We start from the raw sequence: 21,999 nt of genomic DNA, 5'->3' as shown, positions 1-21,999 counted from the left end.
ACAGTGACGTAATATTTAATAACAAAGCACAATTTAAAATAGTACATAAAATATATAAAGAAATATATTGAGGTAATATAGAATTTCAGTAAACACACCATACACCAAAGTCGACAATATTTTTATTTTCTCAAGATAATCAGATCATGTTTAAATACATACAAAACAACAACAAAGCAGTGCGACAGATAAAACGTGACATCATTCAGACGGTTTTCTGTTGAATATTGTGGAATTTTTAACAAAGATCCGCACAACACTGTCATAGTCATTTCAAAAGAAATATACCTAATGTAAACAAGGACTATACAAGTTTGGTAAAGATTTTTTTGAGGATGTAAAATCTGCGCATTTTTACTTAGTTTTAGTCGTACGTGTGCATTTAAAAATTGTCTTGTGTTGTTGTAGGGGCGAGGGAATAAAAGGTGAAATAAGCAATTCTTTAATATCGGATCGAGCGCCGCCGCCTTCGCCGCCTGATCCTCCAGCAATAAAACTGAATCACCAACAACTACTTCCGCCCACGCCTTCTGTTTACTTAGATAATAAGAAACACGCTTTTAGTCCGCAATTGCAAGAATTTTGTTTGAAACATCCAATAGCTGTCGTCAGGGGATTAGCGTCTGCTTTAAAGTTAGATTTAGGATTATTTTCAACCAAAACACTGGTGGAAGCTAATCCTGATCATAGCGTGGAAGTTAGAACGCAAATCCAGCAACCATCTGACGAAAACTGGGATCCGCAATCTGGCAAGAAAGTGTGGGCGTGCATATCACACAGGTCGCACACGACCATTGCGAGATACGCTCAATATCAAGCCTCCAGTTTTAAAGAAAGTCTGAAGGTGCGTAGTCTGAAGTGTGACGGCTGACGGATTTATTTTGTTTTCTTGCAGGAAGAAAGAGACAAGTCTGCCAGCGGTTTGTCAGATTCAGATTCTAAAGACTCCATGAATTTTCCAAAGAGACGAAGACTTTGCAATATACCACCGTCGTCAAATGCAAAAGGGTGCAACCAACCGAAAATGTTGAAGTACGTACGTAACCTATCCCGACGTTCGCATTTTCACTTCAGATTTCGTAGATTTGGAACAAACGTGGATTTATCCGACGAGAAGAAATGGAAAGCACAGTTGCAAGAACTAATTAAGTTACCGGCGTTCGCCAGAGTCGTATCCGCCGGAAACATGCTATCGCATGTAGGTCACGTGATACTCGGTATGAATACTGTCCAGTTGTACATGAAGGTAATCTTCTTGTTCATTTGCAGTAGAATAATAATACATGGTGTGTATGAATCAGAGGAATTTTTTGTTGTAGGTACCGGGCAGTAGAACACCTGGCCACCAAGAGAACAACAACTTCTGTTCGATTAACATTAATATAGGACCTGGTGATTGTGAGTGGTTCGCCGTTCCCGACGCTTACTGGGGGGCGATTTGCGCCCTCTGCGAGAAGAATCAAATAAACTACCTTCACGGATCTTGGTGGCCCGTTCTGGAAGATCTGTACAAAGCGAACATTCCGGTTTATCGGTTTCTGCAAAGGCCGGGGGACCTAGTGTGGGTCAACGCCGGATGCGTCCACTGGGTGCAGGCTGTAGGATGGTGCAATAACATTGCTTGGAATGTCGGTCCGCTGACGGCACGGCAATACCAACTTGCCATCGAACGCTACGAGTGGAACAAGTTGCAGAGTTTTAAGTCGATCGTTCCTATGTTGCATCTGTCGTGGAATTTGTCTAGGAACATCAACGTATCCGATCCGAAACTGTTCCATTTGATCAAGTAAGTAATTTAGATTATTCGGATCTTTTGGCGTTACAGTGATGTTTTTTTTTGCAGAAATTGTTTGATGAGGACGTTGCGACAATGTTCTATGATACTTGAATTCGTCAAGCACAAAGGTGTCGACGTAAAATTTCACGGAAGGGGGAAAAATGAAGCGTCGCACTATTGTGGGCAATGTGAAGTAAGTAAAAGTCAATTACGGTCGGTAAAGCAGATTCCGAAATTGACGGATGTCAATAAATGTGAAAACTGAAAAACAATCTTACTAATTTATAATGTTAAAATTAAGTATTTCGTTACATGTCAATAATTAAATAATTGGATCAGTCAAAATCTTTTTAATGATTTAACGTGGACGAAAAAGTCATCTTGATTGAAAATTAAATGTTCGGTTTATATTTCGATTTTTATGGAAGGTATTTCAAACAACCAAGTAACTTTTGTAGAAAACAATTTTTCGTGAAAAAATAATTTTTATGCAACAACTTTAGTTCAAGAATGGACTGGGCGCAAACATTTAAACATGGTTTTCAGTGTAATTCAATTAAATAGTTTTTATTGTACAAACTAAAATTTCTCTAAAAACTTGATCGCTTTTTTTCTATATTTGTTTGCAAAAGTATAACAATGTGCGTGGAATAATATGGTGATTTTTTATTAACACAAATTTTAAAAATCAAACTTCAAAGATTTTCGTATACAACGTGTCTCAGAACTAAGTACATTAATTTTAACTGGTAATACGGGGTCATTATAAATTATTGTACCATCGTAGGTGGCTGTGCGCTATGCTTTAGGTGCGCCGCTACGACCACTAGTTGTTACAAACATTTATAATGACCCCGTAAAACTCGTTAATAAAAACAGTATGTTTCAATATATTTTTTTTATAAACCTTGAAATTATCCAATTAAAATTATTGAAAGATTTGGCACAAATTTCGTTACCCGTCGATGATGATAAGCGAAGAAAAAACAAATGCAAGAAAACTCTCACTTGGTTTTTTGCTAAATTATGTACTGCTGCGCCCGTTACTGTGGAAGAGAAAAAGAATCATAATGGTAGATAAATGAAAACAATTTTGATAATAAATATTTTAAACTGACCCTAATAAATCACCCGTACCTAAGATAATGGCAAAATGTCTCCTAAAATGAGTGTATTAATCCGTAAAAATTCTGATGAAGTAATCAGAGTAATCACTAATCATTACAATATGTACAATAATGAAGGCGCCGCCGAAAGTATTCTTTCACTCTTTCCAGCATATCTTTGTTATTGGGAATTATTGTGGCAGCATTTCCTACCTGGTCACTTAAAACTTCAATTGTATCAATTGAGATCCTTCATGTACCCCCACAAGAAGTCGTATGGAAATTCTGTGGGCACGAGGAGCACTCCCGCACATTTCACACATAACACGATACAATATCTGTGTATTCAAGATTCGTTCCATTTTCACAAAATTTTAGCTCAAATCACAGAATCAACACGTAAACACTTGCCTTTTGTGGTGATATAAAACTAACTAAAAATGTAATCCTCTTGTCTCTACCTCGGTCACGGAGCAAAAAACTATATTGTAAAAACATAATGTTTTGCGCCGATTTTACAAAAAATATTATATCACGGTCACTGTCATTGTGTTAAATAACTAGAAAATGCGGGAAAATAGACAGCTCGTTAATTTTTGGGGAGGGGGGCGAGCTAAAATACTAAAATGAAAATTATATTTCTAAAAAATGGTACATAACAATTTTATTGTTCTTGACGAGATTGGTTAAAATTAATGTACTTATTTCTGAAACACGTTGTATATTATATAGTGTGATGACTAGTTTTACGACAAAATAGTTAGTACCCGACAAGTCGACCAGTACAACTTTGTGTAATCCTTGCTCACACAAACACGATTCAGCTGGTTCGCCTGTTATTTAAAGCGAACCAGCTGAATCGTGTTTATATGTGAGCGGGGTATTACGCAAAGTTGTACTGGTCGACTTGTCGGGAACAACACTGACCGGCAGCACAAAAAGCGACTCTTGATTTTTTTAATAAATAATCTTGCAATTATATTTGTGCTTTTTTAAATAATAGTTATTTTGGGAAATTTTCAATGATCGGAAGTGCTATGGCAACCGAATTGTTTTGTTTAAATAACTTAGAAAATTTGCGCTACTTCCATGTTGTGTTTTTGTCGGTTGTCTTGCGTATTAAAAGATTTAATTTGACAATAATTTCAAAATGCTGTTCAAATGTTGGCAATTTTCCATAACAAAATAAAAAATATATACTTTTATCATTTTTCATTAAAATCTTATTTGCTGTGTTTAATGTTTTGTTTGTCGGAAATTCTTTGGCAAAGAATAACTTAAATTTAACACATCAATATAACACGATACCAAAAAATTTTTCTATATACTTAAAATTCAATGTGAGTCGTTTTTTGTGCCGGACTAGTGATGACTTACGTGGTCAGTTGTTGATAATTTGGGGCAAGAATGTGTTGGGAGTTTTTTTTAATGACCTAAGTTTTTAGAGAATTATTTTTTTTCAGATTGAAGTTTTTAATATCTTGTTTATCCGTGAACAAGAAAAACGCCATGTAGTTCACTGCATGGAATGTGCACGAAAACAATCACCAAATCTGGAAGGTTTCGTGTGTTTAGAAGAGTACAAAATGGAGGAATTAACCGAAGTTTATGATAACTTCACATTATATCCCACCGTTAGCGCTACTGCAGAGCAATATCGACTCATGTAGCAGATTTAATTTCAAGTGCTATCTTTAGCTACCACTGCCACTTGTAACTGATGTACAACTTTAATATTAATACTTGCTTATTAATTGAATGTAAATCGAGTGATAATGTAAAATGTAGATAAGTCTTGTACATAAAGATTTTCATTTTTGTAGATTGGCTATAAGTTAAATGTTACATCTTAATACAGTGATCTCATAACAGTTTATAAGTGTAAATATAAAAATAATAAATATATTTGTATAATATATTTATTTTGGAAGTCAGAGGAATACGATGATGTGTTGATCATCGGTTTTTTGTTGTTAGATGAATGAAACCATATTTTCACTGCCAAAAATTATTTATATATGACGACTGTTTTTTTACGTAATATGTTAAGTATGTATATGTATAATTGAAAGAATTTTGTTTTTTAAAGGCAGCAAATTTGGTTATTGCGTGTATTCATTCACTGCCACTTTGTGATACATTTCTACTACCCGAATACCACTTTATATGTTCATACACAAGAGCCTGGGTTCGAACAGTGCCTTCTTCGATAAATTATCTAAAAGAACATTGTGAAAAGGTAATATTTTCTCCATTCATGACCAATTACAAATACAGTTACATGATGTAAATAAGTATTAGTAATTAAATTCAGGAAACTAGCTCAATTTTCTATGTAAGGTAATCCCTATTTCCTTTGTTCATATACCTATGTATTTTATATCAAGAAAAGTCTGATTTCACTTTATGTATTATATAGTTTCATTTGTAGTTTAGATACTACATAACTTGTATTTATGATTACTTAAATAAAAAGTTATATTTGGATGTGTGTCTTTCTTTCACAATTTTCTCAGGTACTTTTATATTTAATCTAAATTTCTTAATAATACGAGGTCTAAAAAACTGTTATAAAACGACCAACACGTGTATTAAATGCTACAAATGCATTTCTAAAACAACTTTCAACCTTCACTTAAAGGAGTTATGACGTAATTGCTTCCCAACGCGCGAGAAACATTCAAATGACGTCAATTCGTCATTTTGAAGAGGAAGGATCGATGGGAAGAATGTGTATTTATTATATTTCGAAATTTGTAAATTTAAAAGATTTGAATAAATTATCAATTTTCTAGAAAAATAATAATAAAGTTATTATGCATTTCAATTCTTTAGACAACTGTTCATTCAAATGTGTTTATCTGGTTGACTTACATCATGAACAGAATTTGAAATATTTGTGTCCAGAAATGTTTCTACTAAGATTTACAAATCTACGTTTCGTTATGCCTAACTTAAAATAAAATTAACAGTATGAGTAAGTTTGTTGCAACATTTTACAGCGTCTATAGAAGAAAAGTACAATTTTGAGACAAAGAATTTTTGAGATGACTGTAGTGACATCTAAAACCACAGATAAAAAATTATAACAGAAGTTCTTTTTTATCCTATCTTGTAATTATTTAGATGCTGCCTAGATGTCTCTGCTGCTGCTGTAAAAAAATATACGCGCAACTTTATAAATACCATCCCAATATCCCATTACCAGTTTTTATTAAAAACAAAAATATTTTTAATATTCTTTTTAATTTCGCCTTGCCAGTTATATTTATATATTGTTAGTATTACAGTAAACTTCGCATTAATTATGTTTGTTTACTTTTTACTGAAATAACAATAAAAATGAATACAATTTTAGAACTTCAACTACGGAAAGTTATTGTAGTTACCATAGCTCTATTATGGTGACTACGAAGTTTTTCTGATGAAATATTTACTTGTAAATATAAATAACATTAAATAATATGTACAAAAATCTTGTTTGAAAACTATTATTTTATCTTTGTTTCCCATAAAAATCCATTTCTGAGTTAATTGACAAGACCAATTGTACACTTCTTTGTTTTACTTCACTAATTAATTTAAGATATGAATAATAGTTTACAGATCGTAACTTTTTTGTTTAGTGTCCATGATATTTCACTCTGACTTCCTCATATAAGACATCAAAGACGTACGTTATTCGTACACAGAATTCAAACATCCTACCTAAATGAAGGAAGGCCGCGAGATATCTGCTTAATGAAGTTATTTGAAGCATTCAAAACGAAAAAAACAATATCAACACACATTAAAAAGTTCTAAGTGATTTTTCAATATACGATGTTTGTAAAGAATACTAATAACTGCATTTATCACGTGTAATTTGAAATTTCACACAACATCGTTTGCTATGCAACCAATTATACTCCATATTCAATAGTATTTTTTTTTTAACCGAAACCACGTGTTGAATACGTAAAACAGTATTCTAACAAAATAAATCATTATTTAATCATGTGCGCAAAAATACACGTCAAAATTAATGTAATGCGCATTTCGACGAAGCGATTCAAAAATATGAATACAGTTATCAATTTTCTGTTTACACATATGTACATACATATTCCACAACATTATACTGATCGTATTTTTTATATTGATTTTTACTTGCGTATATATGGTTAATAATAGTATATTATACACCAAGGTGGAGAAGTTCATGATTATAGCCAGAACGCCAAGATTAGATGTAAGGCGCGAAAACTATAAGGGACTTCTCCACCGTGGTTTATATACGATTTTTTTCACTACTAGATACGTTAAAACCCTTTCTAATAATAATTATTAATTAAATTATTTTGTCCGATGCGACGATTCGAGTTCTCATTTTTCAACGGTTGCCATGGAAATTGAAAATCGTCTGTCTACGTTAACCAATGAAATCAACGAAAATCTTTCGTTGCTAGGTGACGGCTGTTCAATAATGAAAATTTATTAACCAGGAGGAGAGAAATTCTGCTTCTGGGTTCAGTTCGAGACTCAATAATGACGCCTTCTAAGAATAGTAGTGAAAAAAATGTTTTAATATTTTTCATTATTATATTTTATTCCATATAAAACCGAACAAGTTATAAAAATTGATTTTTACAACTAGGAAAATTCAGATGAAACCATATTGTTGCCAGTTCATACCTACATTAATCACAAAGTAATTTTAAACATTGATATTTCTTTCTTATTTTACGTTAAAATTGAGTTCATTTTTGCTAAGTTTCACTTTTTATCTGATATAAATCAAAGTTAAGATTTCAACTGTGCAACAGATTATAAGTGTAATGACATTTAGTTTGTTGTTTTTTTAAATACCTACCTACTGATCATATCATTTCAATTGTTGTCAAAATTTTAATTAATCTCATTTAAACCAGTCGACAAAATAAAAAAAAATCTATAAAAATAAAATGACATCAGAATTGCATAAAATGAAACTAATAAACTATGATAGGTACAACAAATAACATTTGTTGTTAGTTCCTGTTTCTACAATTTCATAATTTATAAATACCGATTGCAATTAACAAACATATTTGTAAGTAACATTTATGTTTACAAAGAACAAAAGAAGTGAAAAAATATGTTTAAAAATATATACCAGCGTCAAAGCGACCACGTGCGTTCCTAATTTTTTATGAGTTAGATAAAAAAATTGTTAACCGTATTATTGACCAAAGTTTTTATTTAATTTTGAAACAGTCGCAACAGATTATAATTCATGATAATATGTAACTACTTATATAAGTAAGAATAGACGATTTTTTTAAAACCACGGTCAAATATTATATGTATGTATATTATTACATAATTATAATAATACACATGATTAGTATCAATATTATATATTATTATAGTCTTTTTATTTTTTATTACTCATCTCAGATGAGCCATTTAATACGTATCAGACATTCAAGCAGCCTTTAATGACTCAACTGTCATCTAGGTAAAGAAATATTTAATGAATTAACGACATGTTTACCAAAAATGAAGTTTATTGCTCCACTATCAGTCGTTTTAGAACGTGGTGGCTGTACACAAAGAAATCAATTCTAAAACAACTTATCGCAAAGAATGTATGCGATATTAGCATTATCAAACGAGTGCAAGAAGAAAATTGTAAATTTTCATCATATTTGTGTTTTTTAAAGAAATCTTTGACCAGCTGATGAAGCAACGTATTTACACATGTTAGGTTATTTGACCACGTGTAAACAAAGTGACCATCATCGTCAATGCATTTCTTTTTACTTATTTATTCCAGTTATAAATTAGTTTATACTAGATTCAAACGGAATTGTAGATACTGATAAGAAACTGTTGTTAAATAAATAAGTATGTAATGGGTTATGGTCAAAAAATTGATATTTGTTTCTTACTTCCAGACCGCTCTAGAATGTTTAAATGAAAAGTACAAATTTGAAAAACAAGCGTGTTTTAAATAGGTAGAACAAGATACAACACAGAACAAACATTCGCAATAAGTACCTGATGTTTCAATCGATATTTGTGATCGACAAGTACCTTAATTACCTACTACGAATTTACACATCGTGATTGTTTCCTCGTTGTGTAAATGTGTGCAAAACGCATCTCTTATCACCATCATATGGCCCCATGTTTGCTATAATCTAATGACGCATTTTATATTTATATTTATTTGATTGTTCATAAAACTCAACAATTTGTAAATACAAGAATTACTTTTTTAATGGGCCATTTAACAATGATGTGGGTATTACTTAATGTGCCAAATATTTCATGATTTGATTTCAACGAACTGGCTTAAGATAATTTTAAATATTTAAATGTTGTGGTAAGGCGCGAGCTACAAAAATAAAAAAGAATTGAGCGACGATTTTCACGGTCATTGCAGAATTCCTGGAAGAAGATGTAACATTACAAAAATTCCATCAAAATACATAGTGGGAATATTATCATTTTATCCAAACAAGATATTTATTCCCCTCTCGATTGTTGTCTTAAAAATTCAACATCTCGTATACAGAATACAACAAAGAAACAAGTTTTTAGTTCATTTTTATGACAATTATCGTACTCAAAAGGTTACTTATGTAGTGCCACACAAACTTCAAGTTTTCTTAGTTTTCACCGAAAAGTGTGCTTTCAAGGATGTATTTTCTTTTTTTATCGTCACTTGTATGTACATATTTAGTATTACTTTCAAGCGACATGTTTTCTTTTTCTGATTAAAACAATTCATGATCAGGTTAACTTCTCTAAATTTTTAATAACTAGGTATCAGAAAATCGTGTGGAAATTTTCTTTTCCACTTATTGACTTATCGACATGTGTTGATACGCTGAGACGCAAATCTTACAATAACAGTGCAAATATTCCACACTGGAAAATCTGCAAGATTTAAAATCACGAAATGTCATAGATGAAATTAAACAAGTTGATCTGCTTACGGCGGCTAACATTACTTAATACAAACATAAAGTGTGTTTATTAGGGTCGCGGTAAAATAAAATTATGGTTCACTATGGCCTCGCGTAAGGTCAACTAATTACTAGGATTGAATTATAGGTGTTAGCGTGTGACCCTCCTCTCATTAATAAATAATTTGCACTAAAATTCGAATTATTCTGAGACGTAGACTTGTTCCACGCCGACCTGTAACATCACATGACCAAAATTTTCGCCAAAAAAATAATCGATCAATGTTAATTGAGCCAAATAGATACAAGGAAGTGACAAATTAAAAATGTACCTACTATAATCAGGAAACCTCATTTACAACGGCATTGAATTGCGAGAAATTGGTAGCATAGTCAAGGTTTTTACCGGACGATTCAAAATAAATTTTTGTGCAAAATATTTCGATGGATATAATACTGGTAAAAAAGCTATATTCTAAATTGTCATTTTATCCACCGACAGCCCTTATTGGTTCCCAGCCAGGATCTTTTATCCATCGGACTTGGACCAATCAAAATTAAAAATTGCAGTAACTATAGCAACCTAACCAAATACAAGAACGTAACCATGGTAACAAAGGGAACATTAAAATTTAAAAATATTGAGCTAAGAATTTGTTTAATTTTTTTTTGTATATTTGATCGTAGATAAAGTATAGTATTATACTCGCAAGTAAAGGTTTTTATCCACTAAAATGATTACAGCACGCGCCTTCGGCTTGTGCTGCAACCTTCATTTTCGTGGATAAAAACCTTCTTTACTTGCTCATGTAATAATATACATTGTCAATTGGCGCAAAACATTGTGTTTTTAGAATAAATTGTTTTCGCTCCGCGGCCGACGTAGAGACACGAGGATTACGTTTTTAGTTAGTTTTATCCGACTAAAAAAGGCAGGTGTTCACGCGTTGATTCTGTGATGTAAGCTAAAATTTTGTGAAAATGGCGCGTTTATTTTCGAATAGTGACTAATACATAGATGTTGTGTTGGCGTATGGTGAAGCGTGCGGGAGTGCTCTTCGAGGCCAGAGAATTTCCGTGCGACTTCTTCTTGTGGGGGGGGGTACATGACGGACTTGGTATTATATTCGATCCCAATTAATGCAATTGAAGTTTTAAGAGAACGGGTGGAAAATGCTGCCACAACAATTCGTAATAACAATTACGTATGCTGGAAAGAGTGGATGAATAATTTCGGCGGCGCCTTCATTATTGTATTGACAATAACGGTGGTAACTTTCAACACTTCGTGTAATGATTAGTGATTACTCTGATTACTTCATGAGAATTTTTCCGGATTAATACACTAATTTTACGAGACATTTTGTCATTATCTTAGGTATGAGCGAGCATTAGGGTCAGTTTAAAATTAAAACTACGTGTTTAAAGGTTTAGCATTTGAAACCTTAGGCCCTTGGTGCAAAGAAGCCATCGATTTCATTAATGTCATCGGAAACCAACTTACGGCGGAATCAGGCGATTCAAAATCAAAGAAATTCTTTTTCGAGAGGATTTCCCTTGCCATTCAACGTGGAAACGCTGCAAGCATTCGGAGCACTTTTCCAGATTCCGCAATATTATCGGAAATTTTGTATTATAAAACAAAAATGTTATGTAACTACTAAAATTGTTTTGATTTAATATCTACCATATGATTCTCTTTTTTCTCTTCCACCCTTAGTCAAAAACTATGTTACTTAAAATTATGGGAATTAAATGCTCGAATTGCCATCCCCCAGCTTGTTGACAATAAGCAAGTCTATGAAGAAATTCCTCCTGTTTTAGTTTTATCTAGTTTTATCACCGCATCCAATCAAAATTAAAATTTCTATACGTTGTGTTTCTGTTAAATGAGCCATTTTCGAAAACGTTTTGTAAAACAAATAACACATACGAATTAAATTAACGGTACCATTTGACTGTTTGATTTACCCACTTGATTTTTGACTTGTTTTTGTTTGTTATAAAATTTATTTTTTCTAATTTTATTGTTTTTTTTTCTCAAAAATTTCCTTATGTAAGATAACAAATAAAAGAACTATCAAAATCAATAAAAAAAAAATAAGGGCTTTGCATGTAAAAAAAATATTGATGACGTCATCACTCGAAAACAATTGACTGCTTGGAATTTTATTTGGTATTAAAATATGTATGTATTTTTATAAACTAAAATTAACCTGTCTAAAGATTTTTTTGAAAAAAAATTTTTTTTTTTCCAAATAACTAATTATTTATTAAAATTTAACATAAAATAACATTTTTAATTTACAATGCGAAAATTTCCGATAATAATGCGGAATCTGGAAAAGTGCCCCGAATGCTTGCAGCGTTTCCACGTTGAATGGCAAGGGAAATCCTCTCAAAAAGGAATAAAAAAAAAATTGTTTAATTTTTAATTAATTTATTCCGTACTTTTGCCGCTCACTGTATACTAAATAGGCACATATTCATTTTGTACGTTTTTGAGCTGACCAAATATTGATTGAATCAGATTATATTGTGCGAAAATAGATAAAATCGCTCGCTTATTCCCTAATTATGTTTCGATTAAATTAGTGAATTAGAATATAATTACCATTGGTTACAGAACTTTTTGTAAAGAAGCAATGCCGTCATCGCAGTTGCGCGAGGATTGTTATGACGTCACTTATGTATCCCCGCCAGTGGCGTAGCGTATAAATTAATTTAAATTTGTTTTGACAAATAATGCTAATCATACAATACGTAAAGATAGCAATACTTACGGCCTTCAATTTCCACAAAGAGAGTAGTTGTAAAAACAAACTCCAATCACTCAGATAGCACAAAAGACACCGGAATTCGGAAAAGTTATAGATAATACGACGCCAATGGAAAAACCTGTTAATGATCGACAGCTGCACATGCGCATTCTGAAATTTAAACAAATTGGTTCCTGCGTCGATGACGACATGGCTCCTTTACAAAAAGTTCTAACTCTAAGTGCAAACTGCCGAAATTGACATAAATCTTGATATACCTTTGTTGTGATTTAATCACACATAAAAAAATCTGATCCAAATTGTAAAAAAGACAAGATAAATCACAGAAGGAACAATTTGTTTTAGAACGGTTTTACAGCATTATCTCCCAAATAAATAATCCCTCAGATAAAAAAGCAAAATTTTGAGCCAGTTAAAAATACATTTTTTGGTAAAAATTAACAGCAATATATTGTCGTAATTTAACGCAATTGTTACCGTTGACAACTAACTTGCATCATCTTCACTTGTTTGAAATAAGAGTTAATAAACAATTCACGGATGCAGATTAAAAGCGTTTACGCAAAATTCCTCTTAATGTGCATTCCAGGAATTATGACGATTATTCGAGAAATATAAACGGATTAACGGAACTTGATCAGTTAGACGGTTTTCCAAAATTAGATTTACGATTATTTATCACATGATTTATGGTTCATCGATTTCGGCACAAATGTTATTGTCAAATTATAGTGTCAAAGTAAAAAAAAAAAATGTTTACACTTTGCAACTAAATAAAATACAACAGAAAAGTTGTCGCTGTTATCAATTAAATAAAGGTTGTCGAAACATTTTAATCTATTTATATTTATCCTAGGAACGTTATTGTGCAGTATGCCAAAATCGTGCATAAAGGCATCTAGTTTCGTAATAAATTTTATTGGTTTATTTTAAACACTGTAGACTGTCAAAAATATTTTTCGACAACTTAATGTAATACATAAGTTGGATGAAAATTTAGTATATCAGTCTGACAAGGCTGACACATATTTGCGCACTAATTACTAGAATTTGTTTCTGGTTTTCTAACTAATTAAGTGAAATTATCAAGGCGTGAAGACGTAATTCGATTTAAAGAATTGTACAGAGTGATAATGATATTAAAAGTCTGTAGCAAGTCAAAGATGTCCCAGTTTTTCCTAGCATTTGTATTTCTTTTAATTCTAGGCTAGTGTCTTGTCATTACATAATTCTACCAGATAGGATAAATCGCAGGGTCCGCGAATAACCACACTTATCAAAAATATTTGTTATGTATTTCTTTGGACTTTCATTGACCCTGATCATGATGGATCAGTGACACTCAACAATGACGTGATACGGAACTCGGAAGTACCACAGGCAAGGATCGCGAAAGTTTGAGAACATTCGGGGTCGCAAAATTACGCTCATCAACTGGCTTGTGATTTTCTAGAAGCTGCCAACTTTTATCATGAGGTCGTCACACGTCACTCTTTAAATTATCTTGCCAAATTACAACGAATGGTTGTCAGGAAACTATTCGATTCATGATCAAAAGATCTAGTTGCCCGCAAAATGAAAACTTTTACTATCTAGAGTGTCGACCAGCGACTGATCTTGTGTCATGGCTGCATGACAAATAACGCATCACAAAACAACAACAACTTAAGTTTATTGGTTGAATTGTATAGTTTTAACATCACATCAATTCGTGGGTTGAGGCACTAGTTCACACAGCTCTTCGCTGTACGCAAATCTGCATGAATCAGTGGCTCACTTGGGTTTTCGAACGGTGTATGTAGGTTTTCAGACACAGTACGCCACTATCTATGATCCCTTACTAGAAATCAAAAGATTAAGCACGCGTCATAATCTCCAAACTTTGTTACAGATGTTGTTTCTGGAGCAATATTTATTTAAAACATTTGTACAAAAAGATATCGATCAACGAATCATTCGATGTTTCAGTAAGTTAATCAAGTTCCAGTAAAAAAACTCGCAAAAAATTACCATAAAGTCAATATCAGTGATAAATCGATATTTCCGATTGTCGATAAACGGAGAAAAGTTAATGACATTTTTTCATGATGAGGTTATTGGAAAATTACATTGTTGTTCAATATGACGTGTTACAATATTTCGTTTTTACTTCGATTATGATTGTGTTAGTGTTACACATTTTGAAAAGCTTGTAAATGCAATATTAGAAGATGTACGATGTAAGTTCAAAACTACATTTCCACTAAGTATAAAAAAGTTCATATCGATGTTACTTTCTTTGTGAACGTCAGTTTTTAAATAACAACCAAAAAATATTGCCAATAATATGACAATTGTATTAAAAACACATATGCGGTTTACAATCGATCATTGATAAATGTAGGATTTGCGGAACTGAAGGGGAAACCATTGAACATATCATTTCTTCTTGCACCGTTTTGGCTCAAAGCGAATATAAAAAACGTCATGATATATTCGCAAAAATTATACACATGAATTTAGCAGTTAAATTCAATTTATTAAAGGATACACAACCACATTACATTTATAAACCAGAAAGTTGTTTAGAAAATGACAATTACAAATTATATTTTGATCGGACAGTTTTAACTGACATTCACATTCAGCATAACAGACCAGACATTATTATTTTAAATAAACAACAAAAGCAAGCATATCTTTTAGATATAGCTGTTCCAAATTCACACAATATAACACAGACATATAATACAAAAATTAATAAATATTTAGAACTCTCCGTTGCTATGAGAAATCTTTGGTGTTTAGAAAAAATTTCGATTTTACCATTTATAATTTCCGCAACAGGAATAGTACCCCAATCTCTTTTTAAAAATTTAAAAATTTTGGACTTAGAGAACACATTGGTGGTTGAAATTCAAAAAGGTATATTATTATACTCATGTCACATCGTGAGGAAATTCCTTAACATTGACACAGAACATAAAACACAAAAAAGTCAAAATGCGGAGGCGAGACGCCGGTAATTATGTTGATAAGCACTGCACTATTACTTGATAGTATTATCCGTAATAGTGTATGTACTCCGGCAAAATTGCCGTGCCGCCGGGTGGAGGTGGGATAGGTTATATTTATAAGGTAATAAAAACTGTTATCGGCTAACCATGCACTACTTTTAAAAGTGTTATCGATAGTTATGTATGTACAGGTGGGTAACGATTGTTATTATTTTATAATAGTGACAATTAAGTATACCAGGATGCAACACAGATAAACTTTACATAATATCTTTCACTGAACGCAGTCTCGTCATCAATGTTTTTTCTTAATTGTTTGTGATTGTGAAAAGTATTCATTTGGGATATTTAAGAATAATTTTTATCAACAAAAACCTTGACCCGGTAATTTGACTTAACAACTATTTAAAAATAATTTATTTGCATTCACACTGTGGCCACATAATTGAAAAAAAAAACAGTAAAACTAATCGTCGACTTAAATATTTCAGTTCAATGATTTTTAAGCATGCTAACATTGCTAACACTGAAAACAGATCAGGGATTTTTTAAAACGTTGTACAATTAATTGATATGACAATTTTGTACAATATATAAATATTGAAAGTTTGTTGAGTTCTGTAAAATCTTTCCAATCTTTCCAATGTACCTAATGTTGTCTGAGTGGAGCGATTCCTTGTAAATTCAAAAAATCGTGGACTCTAACAACAAATCACAGTCCAATGTTAATTTTAAATTTTTACACTACTTAAAGATAAGTAAGTCCGTTGTTGACTCACGCCTTAAATTAAACGTGAGATAACAACGAAAAAAATTATTTTTTTAAATATTAATAAAATCTCAATTTGCCAAAAAAACTGCTTGTGCACATTTAGGAAAACCTTCCGGTTTCATAATTAAGTTTTTAATCAAGCTCGATGATTTATTTCTTGCGACACCACTGACATTTTTCATATTTTTTATTCAAGGTAAGACAACTACGTCTATGGAAGAAAGTTTGGAAGTAAATATTTATACGTGTTTGCCTTCTGCACCTGGAAATATTTTATTTTACTAAAAGATACAGATCTAGGATAGTTAATTCAAACTGCCATCTAATTTTTAATATTTTTAAAATAATTCACGACACAGTAGATAACATTGTAAACACTGTCGATGAATAAATTTGCATCTTGAATGTAACGATAAAGTTACAATGAACCTAACAATTCTATGAAACAAACGAAAAGTAACTAATACAAAACATAAGGACGTTCATCATTGTTTTAAACAGATATTTTTTTGTTAGATTGGCGTCAGGTCCTGTCATATGACAGTTGGTTTTTAAATATTCGTCTTATTATCAGTTCCGTAATTAATTTAGTTCAATTCAATTATAACCTCCATACCTACAGTGTGTCTCCGAATAGGTGAAACGACTGTTTTAAAAGGTTAAAAATTCTCGATTTAAATTTTCATTTTCTGTGGTTCAGCCGTGCTTGGTTAAAGACTAATTATTTATAACATAATTTAATTTTAAAAAATCAAGTATGCCTTGGAAATTTTCAAAAAAAACCTACTTTTCTGTAGAGCAAAGTGCCCTTTATCTGACAAATATAACAAAAAATTATTAATAAAAGTTGTTTAGAATCAACATCTAGGCCCCTATACTAAATTTCAAAATCATCGGCCAACTATGGTTTTTCATTTTTTTAATGTTTATCTACTTATTATTTATTTCACAAATCAAAATTATACGGACCTAAGATTTTGATTTCAAGCAACTTTTCTAAATATGTAACTTTTTGACGTATCTCTTACCAAAAAGCAACTACATATCTCGGAAAAAAAGAAGAATTATAGTTGACCGATGATTTTGAAATTTTGTCTAGGGACCTAGATGTTGATTCTAAACAAATTTTCTTAATACCTTTTTGTCGTATTTACCACATAAAAGGCACTTTACAGAAAAATATGTTTTTTTGAGAATTTCCGAGGCCTACTTGACGTATCAAAACTAAAATTATGTTAAAAATTTGTCTTTAACCAAGCAGGGCTAAACTTTAATTTTTAACCTTTTACAAGAGTCGTTTCACCTATCCGGGGATACACTGTAGAATAGATTTGTTATGACAAATAAGTAAATAACAATGCTGCCAACTAAAATGTCAGATTTTCATAGATAGTCCGAATTTGAAACAATCGTGAATGCTTAATATTTATGCATACTATTATCATAAACAGAAATTCGTAATTTTGTAACACAAACATTAAGAAGAGATCTGACATAACCTGTATGAACCAATCTAAGAACCGAATTTTGTTTGTCGTGGGTGACGTAGATTCTAATCAATGGTGTTCGTACTACTGTGTAAACATATTCAGACCTTCATTCTGTTTTTTGTAATTTTATAATCCAGTTAAACACTTTTGTAGGATTACAATTTCTGTCTAAGAGTACTGCGGAAATTAACACCGTAACTGTGTGTACACATTAATTATGATTAAAATAAATCTGACTTTCTAGAAAAACTTTCATCCCAAATCTAACGGAATTTGCGCAATTTATCCCCACACCTACGATACACTTTGTCATGTTTCCTGACTAACAATGTTATGAGCATATGGTTTCCAAAAATGATCTACTTCATTACCAGTTTTTTATTGATTTGTTAAATACTACTGCAAAAATTCCAATTTCATGTATGGCATCGACGCATTAATGGAGGTGCAAAAGTTGTTAATATATACCAATACAATTCACACTTTCTTATTTGGAATACGATGGAAGTACGCAGTAGATTGTGTGAAGCAGAGTCGTACCTAAGGCCACACTTGAGACCATAGACACTGGTTCAGGAAATTGCGGTTAAATGTGCAGAGGCGTAAGAATTATATCGATAATCCGATCGGCAGCAAAATTGTTCTTCCTAGACGCTAACGGAGGTTACTGGGAAAAAACCGACAGAAAACAATAGAAATTTCACACTTTCAAGGATTGCAAATTTCTGCCTTTTTACAGTAAGACTGTGTTGCATAAAAAAATGAAATGAAATGAAATTGCGACTCCACGACGCCGCTGTATGTGTCATTTTTTAGGTGTCACGTTATGAATCAAAATTTTTGGGATAAAGATGACATGACTTCATTGTGCAAATTGAAACAGTCGACACCTAAATGCACATTAGCACTTGGTCAAATTGTACTAATAGATGTCCTTACGAAAGCGACATGGAAGCTTCACATTTTAAGTGATATTGTCTCGGCTTATTGGTGACAATTTGCATTCTAAAACTAGTACAATAAATAAGCTTACGTATTTGCTATGCTTATTTGCAATTGAGAGTAGTGTAATTTGATTGAATGGAAAATTTAAAGGTCATTTGCTATTTTTATTTTGCAACATTAACAGCTTTTCGTGCCGGTGAAATTTAGTTTATTACGCAATTTACGCATCGTGATAATCATAATCAAGGTGATCCTGAAATTTTCAAAATTCTGATCCCGGTACATTTTCACCTGACAAGTAAAACCTGACATTTCGATTCCACTTAGCAAATTGTTATTACGTGCAAAGAGCCAAAAATTATTTTGATTATGTTTGATTATCATAGCGTGATAAAAATAATTTTACGTGTACCTGACTCTGCTCTCTTTTTAATACCGCAATAACAAATAAAAACATTTCAATGGGTAATTTTCCAGTTGTAAGGTTATTAAAACAAAGAGCGTGCAACACGTACAAAGAGCAACAGAAAAAGACAAAGTAACAAGCAATTATTTGCAAACGTCTAACGTGATACTGCTTTTAAAGACTGATATAAAACGTTTTACAGGTTTTCTTTACTCGAAATGCTTAAGTACCCGCCACTGATTGGTTTCTATTTTAAAGATACTAAAGCTACTTTCACCACTCACAAAATTAGATGGCAAACTTCCCTTATCGCAAAAAACATCTCTGCAGAGGTCAACTGTTATTGGTTTCGTGTTGAAAAACTGAATCATTTGATTGTTTGAAAGTCTAAAATCATTTCATGTAATGAAATAAAACAACAATTGCATTTTTTTATACAAATGGAAAATTAATTCATCTGTCTCTCGTACGTATCTCGGATACTTTATGTTTTTCCAAACCGTTATCTGAAAAAGCAAAATAAAGAAAACCGGCGCTGGTTTATCTACGCCCGCAAAGGAAATTTCAACCTCCAAGAAATTGGAGAAGTTTGATGTAGACTGTTTAATCGTTTTACGTTTACAAATACGTAAATGATCTTTTATGGTAAAAGATTCTCGTAATTCTTGCATTACTAATTATAAATACGCGAATTTAAATTTGTTGTGTTTGCTGATAACAACTGAGTCAAGTTTGTAACCACGTGACTTATCTAAGATACCACAAGATACCTTGGTCGGTACATATTAAAATTTACTTTGCGCAAAGTTCCCGTTATTTTGATCTGTTAGTTGTTGTTATAACCTCGCACAAAACATCATTTATCTGTCAGTTGTCTAACGTTAAAATAGATTGTGTTCATCGGTAACTTTTTAATTTTTGGACCTCGATTCGCGACATAGCGAGCGACACTACTTATGACCTATGAGTACATATTGCATCAGTTCCAAAATTCAGAGAGAAATTTCACACAGTTTTTCAATTTATCTTTTTTGTGTTGTACTAATTTTAATAACCATAGAATTAATTACGGTGGACCTACTTTACTTCGAAAAATTAGATTAATAATTGTCTTCAAAATTGCAGATTCAGCATACCAATTACTTATGCACACAAAATTTCGTAATAATTGTTAACCAACCACTTAGTTCAATGGTCTTTGTACTAAAACGGTTTTTACCAAACATTTCGCAATCATGTGTCAAAATTTAGGACGATTATGTCTTTTGTTTTAGGAGATTAAACTGCAAATTTTATGAAACTGAAATTTAAATACGTTTTTATTGTTACTAGTGAACCAATTCGTATTGGTACAATAGCAAATATTTTATTCATTTATAACACATTAAATTTGATTAGGTATGTATTTTTTTTTTTGAAAATGTAGTGTTGCTTGTTTCTTGTAATAGGTCATAAAATATTAACAATTGTATTACTGACTGATAAAAAGGTAATACAGTAATCAATTCTGTAACATTTGTAAAATTTTGTAAAACGCCAAATAGGTACAATTCTAGTTGACCTAAACCAGATATATAAAATGCAAAATTTACATAATTTAACAATGTTATAAACAAACACACCCTCACATTGGCGTATAATTTTAAATGATGCAAGAAACACCAATTTGCTATCATTTATACTGGAACGTCAATAATCACACCTCTCTAATACGGTAAAAATGTTTGCACAGTGGGTGTGAAAACAAATAACAAAATTTTTTTGGCAGATGAATTTTCATCCGATCGGAATTCTGCAAAAAATATTAATCTGATAAGTATCGTACCACAAAATAATTATGTTTCAAATTTTATTGTTTTCTTTATCTCCAAATCTGATGAATTTGATATCAACTGAATCTGTAAATGTAAATTATGTATATTTTTACAGAAATGGTGAATTAAATTGGAAAAGCGATTGTTAGATTCGTAGGGGCCAAATTAAAACACTGGTTATTATAAATTTAATTTGAAATATAAATTCAAAACTCTGTGAAATAGAAACAGTGAAGCCATAAAAATAATTTCACTCCTCTGAATTTATTTTGTTCATTTATGTACGTAAATAAGTATATCTAAAAATAGTGTTACTTAAAGATACTAAAAATTGCACTTCGTATAAATGGATCTTAACGTTTAATTTAATCTCACATGTATTTTTGTTCTGCTGTTAAAAATAGTACAACATCTATTTTTGAAATTCAGTGAGTTAAACTCTGAAATAATTCCAGAAGGTAGTAAAATATGATGCAATACATTCATTCAATTAATTTGGTTAAATTGGTGATGTTTTAATCACACGTTTGTTATTAAAAGTAATTACATTGATTAGTAATCGTTAACTTTAAATCGATCTTTCATCTTTCATCTTTTGGAGGCTCGTCTCTGACGTAGATCAGTAGACAGTATCAATAAAAAATCTGTACATTTGATCCAATCGTTTTTATTCATCTGTCACTCATTCTGAAGCTGTATCCTGTACAAAAATCTAAGGTCAAGAGGCGCGTCACAGATTTTTAGAAAGGAAGATGTTTTGACATTTCTAAGAATATATTTTTAACAATTTTTTACAGCCATATATTGTTTCACTTGCATTATTGTTATGTCATGGTTGTTAGAATTTACCTAAAAAACAGTTCAAAGTACAATCTTTTGGTAATTTGAATGTCAGGCAAAGCAGTCAGAGGTGGGCTCGTCTGTGACGTCGGCACACACCCATCTCGACCATGTGTCGAAACAACTTTCAGTAGCGCC

At 31.7% G+C, this 21,999-nt stretch overlaps 1 protein-coding gene and 1 long non-coding RNA gene across 5 annotated transcripts in view; one reads left to right on the top strand and one right to left on the bottom strand.

The window, feature by feature from the left end:
- Utx (Utx histone demethylase) overlaps positions 1 to 5,370 on the top strand; it is a 38,615-nt gene extending 33,245 nt beyond the window's left edge. For all 4 annotated transcript variants that reach the window (XM_069060194.1, XM_069060193.1, XM_069060195.1 and 1 more), the window contains 6 exons: positions 409 to 844; positions 896 to 1,032; positions 1,084 to 1,246; positions 1,320 to 1,786; positions 1,844 to 1,970; positions 4,347 to 5,370. In XM_069060194.1, the coding sequence (XP_068916295.1) occupies positions 409 to 844; positions 896 to 1,032; positions 1,084 to 1,246; positions 1,320 to 1,786; positions 1,844 to 1,970; positions 4,347 to 4,553 (1,537 nt within the window). In that variant the 3' untranslated portion in view covers positions 4,554 to 5,370. The remainder of the gene's footprint in view (positions 1 to 408; positions 845 to 895; positions 1,033 to 1,083; positions 1,247 to 1,319; positions 1,787 to 1,843; positions 1,971 to 4,346) is intronic.
- Positions 1 to 13,277, bottom strand: part of LOC138139765 (uncharacterized) — a 51,274-nt gene extending 37,997 nt beyond the window's left edge. Inside the window, exon 1 of the long non-coding RNA XR_011162374.1 lies at positions 12,602 to 13,277. This is a non-coding gene — a long non-coding RNA (uncharacterized lncRNA). The remainder of the gene's footprint in view (positions 1 to 12,601) is intronic.
- Between the last annotated feature and the right edge of the window lie 8,722 nt (positions 13,278 to 21,999).

The sequence above is a fragment of the Tenebrio molitor genome, chromosome X, assembly GCF_963966145.1.
Source record: "Tenebrio molitor chromosome X, icTenMoli1.1, whole genome shotgun sequence".
Taxonomy (NCBI): Eukaryota; Metazoa; Arthropoda; class Insecta; order Coleoptera; family Tenebrionidae; genus Tenebrio; species Tenebrio molitor.
This window is presented reverse-complemented; position numbering and strand designations above follow the sequence as displayed.